This window comes from Ostrea edulis, chromosome 1, assembly GCF_947568905.1.
Source record: "Ostrea edulis chromosome 1, xbOstEdul1.1, whole genome shotgun sequence".
NCBI classification, from domain to species: domain Eukaryota; kingdom Metazoa; phylum Mollusca; class Bivalvia; order Ostreida; family Ostreidae; genus Ostrea; species Ostrea edulis.
Genome location: NC_079164.1, coordinates 82,275,647 through 82,291,537, shown reverse-complemented (window position 1 = coordinate 82,291,537; position 15,891 = coordinate 82,275,647). Strand labels below are relative to the sequence as shown.

General features: G+C 37.1%; 1 protein-coding gene across 3 annotated transcripts in view; it reads right to left on the bottom strand.

Annotated features, from left to right (window-relative positions):
* The window catches only part of LOC125678656 (short transient receptor potential channel 7-like), a 139,341-nt gene that overhangs the window by 7,857 nt on the left and 115,593 nt on the right, over nucleotides 1-15,891 (bottom strand). For all 3 annotated transcript variants that reach the window (XM_048917274.2, XM_048917267.2, XM_048917283.2), the window contains 8 exons: nucleotides 12,288-12,452; nucleotides 6,357-6,624; nucleotides 4,442-4,581; nucleotides 4,194-4,287; nucleotides 3,414-3,565; nucleotides 2,484-2,632; nucleotides 1,389-1,587; nucleotides 734-973 (listed from right to left, as the gene is read on the bottom strand). In XM_048917274.2, the coding sequence (XP_048773231.1) occupies nucleotides 734-973; nucleotides 1,389-1,587; nucleotides 2,484-2,632; nucleotides 3,414-3,565; nucleotides 4,194-4,287; nucleotides 4,442-4,581; nucleotides 6,357-6,624; nucleotides 12,288-12,452 (1,407 nt within the window). The remainder of the gene's footprint in view (nucleotides 1-733; nucleotides 974-1,388; nucleotides 1,588-2,483; nucleotides 2,633-3,413; nucleotides 3,566-4,193; nucleotides 4,288-4,441; nucleotides 4,582-6,356; nucleotides 6,625-12,287; nucleotides 12,453-15,891) is intronic.

Genomic DNA, 15,891 nt, shown 5'->3' with positions numbered 1-15,891 from the left:
TTTGTTGTCTTTACATTTAAACCTAGAGATTCAACACGAAAGAGAGGGTAACAAGGACGTAGCATTTTTTTTTTTTCAAAATGAGAGGGCGGGGCTATGAAAAAATAAAGCTCGACAAAGCCTACCACTCGATTTTTTGGTCTTTTATAGAGCTGTCGTCCAAAAGTATGTGTGTGGGAGGGTAGGGGTTGCTTTGTTCCTTGGGGAGCCAGAATCATAAAATAAGAGGTATAGAGAACTTTTAAGGTTTCAGGGCTGATGACACATTATTTAGAAATGTCAGGATAACTTGAGGTCGTCTGCTTACAATAAGCGCGCTATGGTACACTTATGATTTACAGTAAAGCTTAAAACACTCTTTTTATGGCAATTTTCTGGGTCACTTCATGCATTTCTCAGCTCGTCATTCGCAGTTAATAAAATACATGTACATTTGAACATCGATAAATTAACTTAATGAAATATTAAAACGAGTAATGCATTGTGAAAGCGTCGAACAAATGTAGAAAGAATAAGAGTTGCTAAGGAGTTTACAATTCTCTTGTAATAAACATAATTGTCGGTTTTTTTTTTTTTTTACTGAAGCAGTCTATATATTCACTTCGGTCCAATTTCTGTACCCTTTAAATTGTAAAAGTCAGCCGTCGATTGTAAAAGTCAGCCTCTTCGTAAAACTCCAATATTCGATTCCGTGGGCATAAAAAAACCCGGTCATTTGAAACTGCTGACTTACCGCTGGCGGAGTTCCATTTGATTTGGAGTGTCCTGGATCTACTTTAGAAGCTGAGACATTGTCATCCGGTTCCTCGATTCCATCAGCGCTCTTACAGCGGCAACATATTTTAGTGATCTTGTTAATAAGTGCACGCGGTCCACCCAAAATGTTTAAAGGTACAGGAAGTGTGCAGCCTTCACCAATGTAGTCCATGTACAATAAACTCCTGGAAAACTTCCATTCACAATCAGCATCTTCCTACATATAGAATTGTTGGCATTTAAAAAATACTACCACTTTGTTAAATCAGTTAGATGAAAAATCAATTTGTTCCTGATGTTACAATCATGTAACTTGAGAAATAAATTATTATTTCATCAACAACAATGATTTTTCCATGTAACGAATATATATATTTTTTTGTTTTGAGTATGTATTCTTACAAATTTTTATTAAAGTGACAAGAGTTATCTACCTTTGTACAGTGGAATAGTGACATTCGAGGTTTTAAAAATCAACATTATTTTTCACTTTATATGATTACGTAATTCCCAGAAATTCGAAGTGCCAATCTCGGCGAACGGTCTCAAAAGGCATGTTTTTATTCTATTTTTAAGATAAAAAGTATTTTGCTAGGTTTTGTTGGAGAGAAACCCAGGAAGCTTGAACTCACCGCAATATTTTGGAAGGATCTGGTCATGACAGCAATGAACATGTTGATAAGAACAGTGACAGTCACGATGTTGAAAACACCGTAGATGATGTAACCAATGTCCTCTGTAAAATTGTTCCTGTATTCTCCTAGAGACAATACATCGGTATCACCTCGGCCGAAAATGGACCAAAACACGGTCCGGAAGGTGACCAGTACACTGCAATAAAGATCATTCTGACATCGTCGTATACGGGCTATTGTTTCATTGTGGAATAGAATGAAACAACAGGCCCGTACCGAAGGGGGGGGGGGTGCGGGGGGTGCAAACGAAGCACTATTAAAGTCGGCTGTGTAAATCATCAAGCACTATTAAAGTCAAATATTTTCTAAAATCCCTAGCTTTTACTTTCACAGTAAGGAATATCACGAAATAAATTCAATACATATTGCCTATGCGATGACCAATTTTAGTATGTTTCCCCTTTCATATTTATGAGTATTAAATAAGTAAATAAAAAGCAAAAATTGCATCCAGGATAGAGCATTTTTACCCTTATTTTTCTCTATTTCGCTTCTGCTTCCGGGGGGCGAAGCCCCCCAGGACCCCCACCGGGCTTCGCCCTGGACCCGCTTGGGGGCCTTAAGCGGCCCTCAAACCGCTAGCCGTAAATGTATGCACCCCCATTGAAAAAGTCTGGGTACGGGCCTGAACAATAACTCATGGTTTGTGACCATGTCATTTAGTCAGCCTTTTGAAAGTGTTGGGGGGGGGGGGGGGGGGGGTATGTATAAAGTATATACTACATAATCCATAGTTTAGTTTTGAGATACCGGCGTATTTTCAAGAACGTTTGATATGCTGTAATCATGCTCTTCATTGATTTTATGACAAACCAGCTTTTAGTGACAAAACATAATGTAAGAAAATGATTAACTACACTGTATATAATACTTTTTTCCAGTCGCACATTTTGTATAGACATTTTACATGAGTTTGGTTTCCAACCAATAGAATCCTGTAACCGAGAACAACCTAATATCATTACGTCTGTATAGTACAATTCCGTGTGCAATAAAAACAAGAACTAGCATTTCTATTGTTGTAAAACTTACGTTCCGAAATACTTTTCAGCTTTGAATTCAAAGTCATGATCTGTGATCTCAATGTCTTCATGGACACTATAATACCAATAAAGATTGTGTAGGCCCACCATAAAGGACCCGATCACCACCATAAACAGCAACATGAACTTCAAAATATCCTGAAAGGAAGAGGGCCATAATCATACCTATCTTACCCGTTGGGTGAGAGACAAATCACTTAATTAAAGTTGCTCACTACACCCTGAAATAGTTTATCAAATCAGTACGAATTGATTTAATGATAAAATATATGATGATATATAATAAGTATATATACCAAAAAGGCAGAAAATATGCAAATTTGGATAAAAACATGATTTTCAAAAAAGTTATTTTAACACATATGAACAAAAAGACTCTTGTGGATTTGAACTCGAGATCTGCGGTTCACTAGTCCAATGCTTTATCCACTGTGCTACGATGATAGACAAACGAATCGATTGATACAAATAATTTCCCAAAACATTTGAATCGCCACCTTGTGACGTAGTGTCATAAAGAGTATAAGCTTTAGTGTAGTGAGCCACCTTAAAATGAAAATTGTTCGACAGACCATATTGTTTTAAAATACGTATTTCTATGAAATATTAATAAGAAATCTATTGCGATACTGCCAATCAATGTAAATAGACACCCACTATCAAATCATTAGCGGACAATATTCGAAAATATCATTGCCATTCAGGATTCAATTTAATTAGCAAACTGTTGCCGTAAACAAGCTAATCTAATGCTGTCAAACAGGCATTTTTTTTTTATTGTACCCGAATATAAATCTGACATAAGGGATACAAGTACATCGCAGAAATATTAGAAACTGAGCATTAAAGAGCTGACTGTTTGTCCTCTCTCTCATTCATCGTCAAGTTAGCACTACTTTTACGATATCGTTGAACATACCGTAACCATACGACCTAATGTGATCTGAAGTGGGCCCAGTGCTTCGTTAGCAGGCAGAAGATAAGATATCCTCGAAAAACTAAGAATGTTGGCGACTGCGAATAAGGCTTCCGCGGCATTGATTGGGTCAAACGGCTGCCAATAGAACCTGTCTGTAGAGCGAATAAATGGATATTCAGTATAAGTTTTTGATTGTGCTTATTTTACAATGAAATATTCTCCACAGAATGTTTGGAAGGAAATAAACCACGTGAGTATAAGGTATTGTAAAACAAGACAGACAAAGCTGATCCAGAATACAACGGTCTTTTGTTATTTAACCTTGCAATACAGTCTCCACAGAATATACGGCCATCATGACTTTCAAAAGAAACACCCTACTATTTGGCTATTTTCTGCTATGTCTATTGTTTCTGTCTCCTCGTATGGGACAGATTCAGAGTAGCCATTGTAAATCGTTTGAACGACTGGTATTGGATAAATCAGTTAACTATTGTATGCTTTGTATGAACTTTAATTGCCGCATGTTCCTTTTGTTTCGAAGAATTCTTTGGAGAATGTTTCAGTTCAATCTCAAACTGTTGTGAAAATTATGCTGTTCTTAATTTATATACACCAATGATAAGCAACAATAAACAAAACCACAGGTTGCTTAATATTTAAAGAGTTTATTCTTGTGTAGATCATGTTTCAAGGTCATAGATGACAAATTGTTTTGAATGGATATCATGCGCAATAGACAGTGTAACGTGACAGAACACTGTAAAATTCTGCACCTACCTGCATTTAACCAATACAACTGCCACTCCAAAAACAAACTCTGGGCGGAATCTGTTATATTTCCATTCAGTAGGTATTCCAAAGCAAGTTGACCCTATTTAAAAAAAAGAAAGAAATACAAGCCATCCGCATCAAATTTAATTCATTTGATATTGGTATCTTCTTTTATAGTTATTCTATAAACATAATAATCATGTAATATAACCAAATTTAACAATTATACAAATTCTAAAATCAATTAATGATACCTTGATCATCACCATGTAGCGCAGTGTAAAGGAAGCAAAATACAAACACAGGAGAGCAGAATCCATCAAATTGTACCAAGACTCTATGTAACTCTCTAGTCCAAGAAGATAAATTTGGTTACACTCCTGGCAGGCAAATCCTGAATAAAGGAAATACAAAGTTCATGGATTCAGAGCATAAGACTTTTCTTTTTTAATCTTTAAATCTAGTGGTTCAAACGTTAAATCTATTGATTCAAGCAATAAATCTAGTGGTTCAAACATTAAATCTAATGATTTGAGCATTCCATCTAGTGGTTCAGTCATTAAATCTAGTGGTTCAATCAAGTCTATTGATTAAAAAATGGAAGTTTTGAATAGATAGTTTTCTTCAATATCAAATATCGATGACACAGGCCAAATCTACAAAACTTATATGTTGAATATAATTCATATCAAACTGAGACACATATGTCTATTGAATTATGATATTTATAGACGCAATACTGTTGATTCTCCATTATGTTCCTGTGGCAAGCGTGAAGACGCATATCACTTTTTCTTTATTTGTAAGAATATTCAGTTGCTAGATACAAATTAATGGATAGATTGCGTAAGTTAAATGGATTGGTTATTATTGATACAAATCTTCTACTATGGGGTGATAATGTCTTATCTACTGAATTGAATAATTGTATTTTTTCTTATGTTCAGACATATATTCATGAAAGTAAGATTTGGCTGTTAATCATATCATATTCCATTGTTTATCTATAGAACACTTACCATTTATGTATTCTCTGTTTATTATATTTTAATGACAATTGTGTGTTGTAACATGTATTAGGTTATAAGGAGAAGAACTCGTAAGTTGTACGAACTTGTTTCTGATCCTTTTGTATATATCATATACAGTAAAATACGTTCAAATCAAATCAAGTATCAATATAGTAGTACAAAGGCGGTTTGAACATACTCGAAAATAACACAACGTTTTGTATTGACAGTTGATATTTTAGAGGCAATATATGTAATGGTAAACTTTATGTATCCCGCAAAAGGCCATCTAAACATATCTATAAATACGAAGTGGTTCCCTATCACAGCTAACACATCTTGATATGTGTGTTTTTCTACTTACGCCGAATATATCAAAACTCACCAGCGTATCCAAAAATGTGTTGGGGGTGGGATGCATCCCAACCTATTACATAATCCACTTAAAAGGGGGCGGGGTTTGAAGAACTCAAAATGATAAAAATTACATTTTCAACCAAATAAATGGGGGTGTACAACCACTGTAACCCCTTCTCTAGATCCGCCACTGATGTACACCCCTCGTAACCCCTCTCTAGATCCGCCACTGATGTACAACCCCGTAATCACAAACTAGATCCGCCACTGATGTACACCCCTCGTAACCCCTCTCTAGATCCGCCACTGATGTACAAACCCCGTAACCCACTCTAGATCCACCACTGGTGTACACCCCCGTAACCCACTCTAGATCCACCACTGATGTACAACCCCCGTAATGACTGTAGATCCGCCACTGATGTACACTCCCAGAAACTCCTCTCTAGATCCGCCACTGATGTACAACCCCCGTAATCACCCTATCGATCCGCCACTGATGTTCACCCCCCGTAATCACTCTCTAGATCCACAACTGATGTATACCCCCGTAACCCTCTCTAGATCCACCACTGATGTACACCCCTCGTAACCCCTCTCTAGATCCGCTACTGATGTATACCCCTCGTAACCCCTCTCTAGATCCGTTACTGATGTATACCCTCGTAACCCTCTCTAGATCCACCAATGATGCACACCCCTCTCTAGATCCATCACTGATGTACACCCCCAGTAACGCCTATCTAGATCCGCCACTGATGTACAACCCCTGTAATCCTATAGATCTGCCGCTGAAACTTACCAAACACCCATATAGATATCAAAAACTCTGTAATGGAGGGGAAAAGAGGCCGCATGGGAAAATCGTCTCCCATGAAAGTCCTGTTGGTGGATGAGCGTAAGGAGTCGTAAATCAGGTGGAGCCTCTCATGTTGATTCTTCAGGGAGTTGGCACTGGAAGTGGTGTTGGTAGATTCTGCCGTGGAGATGATGATCAAAACGAGGAAGGAGATGAAAGACAACATGTGGCAGACGAACTTAATACAAGGATACTTCAGGATTTGTATCATCTGAAACAAAATAACAGAACGATGGTAGACAACATTGATACCCTGGGACTTGTGGCATGAGAAACAAAATGAAAGACGATACTTAACAGACGAACTTAACGGACAGGCACCTCGTGATAAAATAGTGACTGGACAGTCGCCTGGTAGACTATGGAATCAAGTTCATATATTTCACAAACTGAAATATCATATTTCATACCAGTACCTGTAACTAAATCAGTGTATTATAGACAATCTTCGTCCTTTATTTATCGTATATCATCATGCACAGGTGCTCATTTATTTTGCATATATTGAAAAGAATGGGCTTGGAAACACCAAAGGCAATAACATTTACAGAAAACCATTACCAAGTTAATATACCCAGGTGTGAAAAAAATGGTGAAGATTTCATTTCTAGTTTACGAGTATCAAGTCCGAAGTCTATCCCAAATATATTGCAAATACACAAACACGACAGGGGCTCGAAAAGATAGCCCCCTAGTTTACACGGTATGTTTCCCTGCTAATGTACCATCGCTGTGGTACCATCTCTAGTTTACACTGCACAATATATACAGGGTAAATCAGACTAATGACGTATTTCCTGGTCTGTGCGATATATAGCTATGGTAAAAAAAAAAATAAACATGGGTTGATTAAATGCTCGAAGACCATCCAAGAAATACAATGAAAACAGTATCCTCAAACAATCATCTAATAAATGTTTACCCGTGGAAACACTCTGTAAACAAGTGGTCGATGGGCCATATCGCTCACCTGAACAGTGGTTCCTAGCAATAAACAAGCTTGAGCAAAACTATCATTATACACACAGCTTGGTTCAGACAAATCTTTTCAAAGTTAACAACTAAAAATTCACAAATTTTCGAACTTAATTATTAAACTTGACTTCAAATTCATCAATTATTATATGTCTTTGTAGACGGATATGGTCGGTCTCTTAACAAATTTCATCTAAAGATGCTTTGTGCCAAGTTTGGTTCCCTATACATTCGCAAGTAGAACTTTGATTCCCTATTTTGGCCTCTTTCTAACTTCAGTGGTCATGATTTTCACAAACTTAAATCTCCACTTTGTCAGGAAGCTTTCATGTAAATTTCAGCTCTTCTGGCCTAGTGGTTCTTGCGGCGAAGATTTTTGAATGACCCCACCTATTTTTGCATTTTTGTGATTATCTACCCTTTGAAGGGGGCATGATCCTTCATTTGAATAAACTTGAATCCCCTTCAACTAAGGATGATTTGTTCCAAGTTTGATTGAAATTGGTCCAGTGGTTCTGGAGAAGAAGATATTCCTATAGGCTATACATCAGCATGTACAACTTTGATCCCCTTATGCCCTAGGGGGCCATGATTGGAACAAATTTGAATCTACTCTAAATTAGGAAGCTTTCACTTAAATCTCTACTCATATGGCCTGGTGGTTCATGATAAGAAGATTTTAAAAGTTTTTCCCTATATATTCGCATGTAAAATTTGATCCCATATTGTGGCCCACCCTATCCCCAGAGGTCATGATTTTAATCAACTTGAATTTCCATTATGTCAGGAAACTATCATGTAAATTTCAGTTTTTCTGGCCCAGTGGTTCTTGAGAAGACTTTAAAAGGCCCCACCTTAATTTTGTATTTTTGTGATTATCTCCCCTTTGAAGGGAGTATGGTCCTTCATTTGAACAAACTTGAATCCCCTTCACCCAAGAATGCTTTGTGCCAAGTTTGGTTGAAATTGGCTCCTTGGTTCTGGAGACGAAGATGAATATGTGAAAAGTTTACGACGACGCCGACAGACAACGGACAGATTTTGATCAGAAAAGCTCACTTGAGCCTTCGGCTCAGGTGAGCTAAAATTGGTGATAAAAATACACCCAGCCCTGATGAAAAACAACCGCATTCAAGTATGGTTGTAACGGCGAACAATAAATGAAATTTTCTTTCCGACCATATACATTTTATAACGAACCTGTTGTTCGCGACAAACTCAATGTTGACATATGATATATGCAATATGATGCATATTGATTTGTGAAACAGACTGGACCAATACGTTCAGTAATCGGAACACTAATAGGTTTTTCACGTTCAAGTACACGATATTCCAGAACGAATTTAATGCCATACAGTATACGATGAGAATAACAACAAAAACATTCAAAAATTTGTATTACTTGGAACAGAACTTTTTTTTACATTTTCTGCTTTACGTAAGCATACATGTATATGCAATCAATTGCAATAGGAAAATTCTTATTACTCACGCGACTGTACAAAATGCAACACCGCATGTTGCTATTTTTGATGAATTGTGACGATTGTTTTGCGACACCGGTATTCGTAATATAATAACAAATGTCTGGTGAGTAGTGAGTATGCACTTATTGGACAGTAAAGTGCGAGACTGAGAGGAATTCCCGCCTTCTAACCGTCTATCTGGACAACAGGATAGCACGTCTACATCAGAATCTTTATTTTCAGTTTTGAAATGTTCATTTCTTACAGTAACTGCTTTCATTTAAAATCAACTTTTAGCAATTGTAATCGGAGAACATTTTTAACATTCATAAATCTTGACCACACCGAAAAAAATCACGTAGTCGTACTAAATTGGAGAACACGATCGCTAGTAGGCCCACAAGGTTTATCGGTCACCTAAGTGTTACTTATAAGTATCACTAGTCTCAAGGGCAATGGAATCTGTAATATTTTTCCTTTTCTGCATATCTAAGCTAAATTCTAATATTCATCAGCAGTATAAAACAAGCTGTGCTCTTAAAACACAAGTGCCCCTGAAAGTGTCCGTACTGATGAAAGACTTAATTACCCGGTCCTTCTAAATTTTCACTCAGTTTCAATACATTATCAATGACATTAAAGAAAATGTTATTTAAATGTTTTACACATAAATACTCTATGTCAAGTTTAGCTCCGGTCTGGAGTCAGAACATCTAATCATTTGGTAGAGGCATTCCTGCTCTACATGACTATGTATTTAGTTTTTCTTACAGATGTGCGGTTGTAGATACTAAGGTTTTTGTAAACAGATCAATTTTGGCAAGGTCATAGTGGTGCAAGAGTCCTGAAATTTACAACTGACGTTTCCCTTGTCCCATTTATTCTTCATACCATCACCGAGAGGAATGGGAATGGTAGTTATCAAGAAAAAGTTAAAAATCTCCAATTGTTAACATACATATCTAATCGCTATGACTATTTTGGCACCCTGGTATCAAAAGCCTCTACCCCTAGGATCATGAAGTTTACTATTGTGGTAAGGGGCCACCTGTTCCTTCTAAATATCCATTATTTAGTTTTAATTTAGTATTAACAGCATTAAAGAAGATATTGTTTAAATGTTTTACACATAAATATTTTATACATGCATGTAACAAATTTACAATTTTGGTAGAGGCCTTCCTGCTCTACATGATTGCAGTTAGTTTTTCTTATAGATGTACGGTTGTAGAAACGAAGAAAATTGGTCAATCTTTTTTATAGCTCCGCTCCTAAGGCCCCGGTGGTGAAGGGGTTCTGAAATTTGCAACTATGCCCTCCTTGTCCCAAAGATGCTTATCTCCCTCATACATAGCTCTTATCCTTGGACGAATTTGGCTCCACTTTTTTGGCACGCTGTTTTTGGCTATATTTAGCTCCAAAACTTCATAGTTATTTCGGATTTCAAACATTTCGGTTGAGCATCACTGAAGAGACATTATTTGTCGAAATGCGCATCTGGTGCATCAAAATTGGTAACGTATGAGTTTTACATTATGACCCCTGGGTCGAGGTCTCTGCTGGTGGACTGTTAGTCCCCGAGGGTCTCTACAGCCCAGTAGCTAAGTACTTCGTTACTAGCTTGAAAATACGGATGTATATTTAATTGCTGTTATAAAATTTAGAAATTCATTTCAAAATTAAGGATTATCTCCCTCATGCATAGCTCTTATCCTTTGACGAATCTGGCTCCACTTTTTTGGCACGCTGTTTTTGGCTATATTTAGCTCCAAAACTTCATAGTTATTTCGGATTTCAAACATTTCGGTTGAGCATCACTGAAGAGACATTATTTGTCGAAATGCGCATCTGGTGCATCAAAATTGGTACCGTATGAGTTTTACATTATGACCCCTGGGTCGAGGCCTCTGCTGGTGGACTGTTAGTCCCCGAGGGTCTCTACAGCCCAGTAACTAAGTACTTCGTTACTAGCTTGAAAATACGGATGTATATTTAATTGCTGTTATAAAATTTAGAAATTCATTTCAAAATTAAGGATTATCTCCCTCATGCATAGCTCTTATCCTTGGACATCAGTGACGGATCTACATTGCAATGTGTCAGAAAGAAAAACGATTGTGCGTGGTTTTTTAAAGTCAAAACTTGATTCCCTTTGCTTTAATCTACAACAAAGTGTCTGTTTGTAGAATTTAACATTTTCACGTGAGAGTAATAAACAAAACCAAAATCAAGCAGAAGATATGAAATGAATTAGTAGAAATTTTAAGTTCATATTTGACTAATTTAACTCTCGGACATCTTTGGTTGGTCTTATTTGTATGAGGTATGCATTGCGCGCACATTATTCACTCGTGGTCGGAAAGAAAATAAGAACATCGGTAAGTTTTGAAATCGAGTTCATCGACTGTATATAGAGGAATAAGGACCTATCAGCCTGAATTCATTCTGCTAGATCATGTATAAAACACTAAAGGGTAGTTAGATGTGAACAGATCCAAGAATGACTGAAAAATAGGATGTGATATGCTAATAAGACAGTCACGTGGTCAACACTCGGCTCGTTTCGTAAAGAAAGTACATATGTATTTAAAATTTAAAGTTAATTTCATTTATATCTCTACAACTGTAGTTTTTTATATGCATATTTAATAGTGTTTTGCTTCATTTTATCTATAGAATGTCATCGTATTGATTTCTTTACTAGAATCTAAAAAAGAAAACGATTGGAGCATATGTAGCTTTTAAAAAGAGATGTTAAGTATATTCATTGTAAAACCGGAATATGGTCACAGGACAAAAATATAGTATAACCGGAATATAGTCACAGGACAAAAATATAGTAGAAGCGGAATATAGTCACAGGAAAAATATAGTAAAACTTTTATTCGATAAAACAAAAGAAACTTTATAACTAGGTAAATCACTGAATCTCATGTTCTCATACTAACCACTGACAAGATCCAGAACTTACATATGTACCTTCCACTGACAAGATCCAGAACTTACCTTCCACTGACAAGATCCAGAACTTACCTTCCATTGACAAGATCCAGAGCTTACCTTCCACTGACAAGATCCAGAACTTACCTTCCATTGACAAGATCCAGAGCTTACCTTCCACTGACAAGATCCAGAACTTACCTTCCACTGACAAGACCCAGAGCTTACCTTCCACTGACAAGACCCAGAACTTACCTTTCATTGACAAGATCCAGAACTTACTTTCCACTAACAAGATCCGAACTTACCTTCCACTGACAAGACCCAGAACTTACATGTACCTTCCACTGACAAGATCCAGACTTACATATGTACCTTCAATGACAAGATCCAGAACTTACCTTCCACTTACAAGATCTAGAACTTACATATGTACCTTCCACTGACAAGATCCAGAACTTACATTCTACTGACAAGACCCAGAACTTACCTTCCACTTGGGGACAATCAGGTACAGGAGGACAAGGAAGGGGTATGACAACAGGAAGATGATAAACATCAGGATTCTCTTTGGCCAGCTAGCCCGCTCCAAGGACCCCATTCCGTAGTACCAGGACTTCATCAATTTCTGCTGGCAACTAGGGTGAGCCACGAACTAAAAAAAATATCAGTTGCACGATTATTTTCAGAAACAGCAAACAAGAGAAGATTTGAAGACCACAATACGAATAGACAAATTATTTGTCTTCGTATGATACAGAATGCATAGACAGAAATGTTTGATGAAGTACCAGTCTTAAAAACTTTTTAAAAAAAAATTAATGTGTAACTGCATTGGTGTGATCGAATCCGGTATGTCCGGTAATGAGCATCGTGTTACTATGGAGGTCGCTTGTTGGTTGGCGCTCGCTTTGCAACCGGAAGACTTTAGTTCGATTCTCGATCCCGGCATCACGTCTATAGACGAAGAAGTTTAACATAGGAAGTGACTGCTTCTTCGTTAAGCGTCCGGAGTTAGGAGTGAAAGTCACGATTCTCTCGGATATAAGCTTAGAAAACAGAAGCGTCCGTCACTGTAGGCGTTGGCACGATCAAGAACTGTCACTGATACTGCTGTAAGCGCCATCAATATATAGGTCAAAATTTGAAGTACTTCACCTGTAGTTCCTTGTGTTCCTACATAAGTGACGTAAAACAACATACATACACACAACATAAAAAAAACCCAACAGGCCTACAGGCCTTATCGCTCACCCGATTATAAGTTAAAAGTATCACTAGTTCACAGGTTTTATCGCTCACGCGATTATAAGTTAAAAGTATCACTAGTCCACAGGCCTTATCGCTCACCCGATTGTTAGTTAAAAGTATCACTAGTCCACAGGCCTTATCGCTCACCCGATTGTTAGTTAAAAGTATCACTAGTCCACAGGCCTTATCGCTCACCCGATTGTTAGTTAAAAGTATCACTAGTGCCAAGGGCTATGAAATCCTGTTCTGCATATCTAAGCTAAAATTCTAATATTTAGCAACAGTATCAAACAAGATGTGTTCATAAAACGTAATTGTTATCGAAAGTGCTTAAAAACCCTAAGGTTGTAAAATTCATAATTTTTGTACATCCTTTCCTGCTTTTCCTAATAAGCAATTAGTTTTTATACCGTAACAGCAAACATAAAAAAGTATTTTAAATGATTAAGACAATAATCACTATAATAATTTTGGCCCCAATCTGGAACCAAAACCGTTACTCCCTGGGATCATGAAAGTTACAATTTTGGTGAAAGGTGAAGATAACCAACAGTGACCAATCTCATAATTCCTATAAGCAATACAAAATAGATAGTTGGGCAAACACGGACCCTTGGACACACCAGAGGTGGAATCAGGTGTTAGGAGGAGTAAGCACCCCCTGTCGACCGGTCACTCGCGCTGTGAGCCCTATATCCTAATCAGGTAAACGGAGTTATCCGTAGTCAAAATCAGTATACCAAGAACGGTCTAACAATCAGTATGAAACACAGCAGAAAACATTTGATCCAATGATAGGTTGTATTGGCAAACTAGATCGTTATAACGACCATAGAATTTGCGAAATGCTGACTTTAAACGATACAGGTGAAATCCCTGTACCATCAACTTGTTTTTCAGTAGCTTGCCTCGATTTAAAAAACTGACCATACGCAGAACAAGCACTTGCGTATCGAATCAGTTGAGGTTGATCTACTCCGTCTGAATATCTATTTAGTCCCAATTTCGTATCAATAGCATTAAAGAAGATGTTATTCAAATTTTTTCCACATACATGTATATAGTATATATGATACTAAGTTTTGGCCCCACCCTGGGGTCATAACCTCTAACCCAGGGATTATAAAATTTACGATTTATGTAGAGGCCTTCTTTCTCTACACCATCATCATCATGTATTTAGTATTTCTTACACTTGTGGTGGTAGAGAAGAGTTTTGAAAATTAAGTTTTGTATGACCACATAGACAGTTAGAGTTCTTCGACGTGATAAGTTCGTTACACAGTTAGTTAGTTACCTGATACGGAAAAACACATTGTGTGAAAAGAAAACCCGTATCGGGTTCGGCTTCGCCTTACATCATAATGTACTATTAGTTACACAGTTAGTTATTGACCTTATACTGAAAAATATATGTTGTGAAAAGAAAACTTGTATCGCGCAAGGTGAACCCGTATAAAGAAAACCCGTATCGGGCAAGGCGAAGCCGAACCCGATACGGGTTTTCTTTTCACACAATGTGTTTTTCCGTATCAGGTAACTAACTGTGTAACGAATTTATCACGTCGAAGACCTCTAACTGTCCATGTGGGGGTCTATACAATACAACTTATCGCTTCGCCAATTTTGTAACCGCTGCAAGTCGAACCCGACAATAAATTACTCGCTCAATACGGATTTTTCTCGCATGATACGTTTTTTTTTTTTTCACGGCATCATGTAACCAAGATCTGACCAATTAGATTTCAACAATTTTGTTTGAGGCGTGATAATAAAACAAATGAGCTGTGTGAATTATGATACGGGGAAATATTTAGATTTCATGCATTGTCGAACTTCTACACATATTATTCAGACTTGATTTAATGAAGAGTTGTTTCGTAAATTGAATATTACAACGGGGTCTCTCGGTTTATAATGTAACCATGAATCCCATGAAATATGGATTCCTGCGATGGAGAATTATTTCCACAGAGTACTAAAGGGCTAGATTAATAAGGTATTGGTCATTAACCAAGTTTTGACCGAGCATGTGTTATGAAGTCAAGCTGATCTTTTGCTTGACCCGTTGGAGTAAGGGGCAGATATTGAATATCTGTCAGATCATGGATTCAGATGGATCCCGACATCAGTAGTTTAAAAAGTTTGAAGAACCTTATTGTGGCCCACTAATTTGATTCAGTTAATTAATTCTACTTTCACTTCTGTCGGAATTCCCAGCTGTTGAAATAGACGTACTACAAGATTCATGCATTGTTCACTACTTGTAGTGCATTCATAAGGAAATGGATACAATTGATTCGTAAAGATATCAAAGGCAAAAAGAAAGAGGAAATGTAAATATAAGCAAGTGCTATGCGACATTTGCATTGTTAAAGGACAGGACGGATATAAGAGCATGTTCGCTCGAACATACGGACGAAGAAATCGGTGACTGTATGCTCTTGTGCAAATACTTTAGAGGATGCCAATGTTTACATGATTGACTAAGTTTGTGACATAAGTAAAGAAAAAACAAGAGGCCCACAGGCCTTATCGGTCACCTCAGTACTAGTGAACAAGTATCACTACTCCCAAGGGCTATAAATCTAGAAAAAATTCCTGTTCAGAATATATATCTAAGCTAAATTCTAATGTTCAGCAACAGTATAAAACAAGATGTGTTCTTAAAACTTCAATGCCCTCAAAAGTGCAAACACTGATGAAAGGCTTTAAATAATATAATAGGTGTATTAACATTAAAACAGTTTTAAAAAGATAAGACTAATTTGGACCCATCCTAGAGTCAAAACCCTGGGTTGTAAAATTCACCAATTTGGTACATCCTTTTCTGATACATGTAT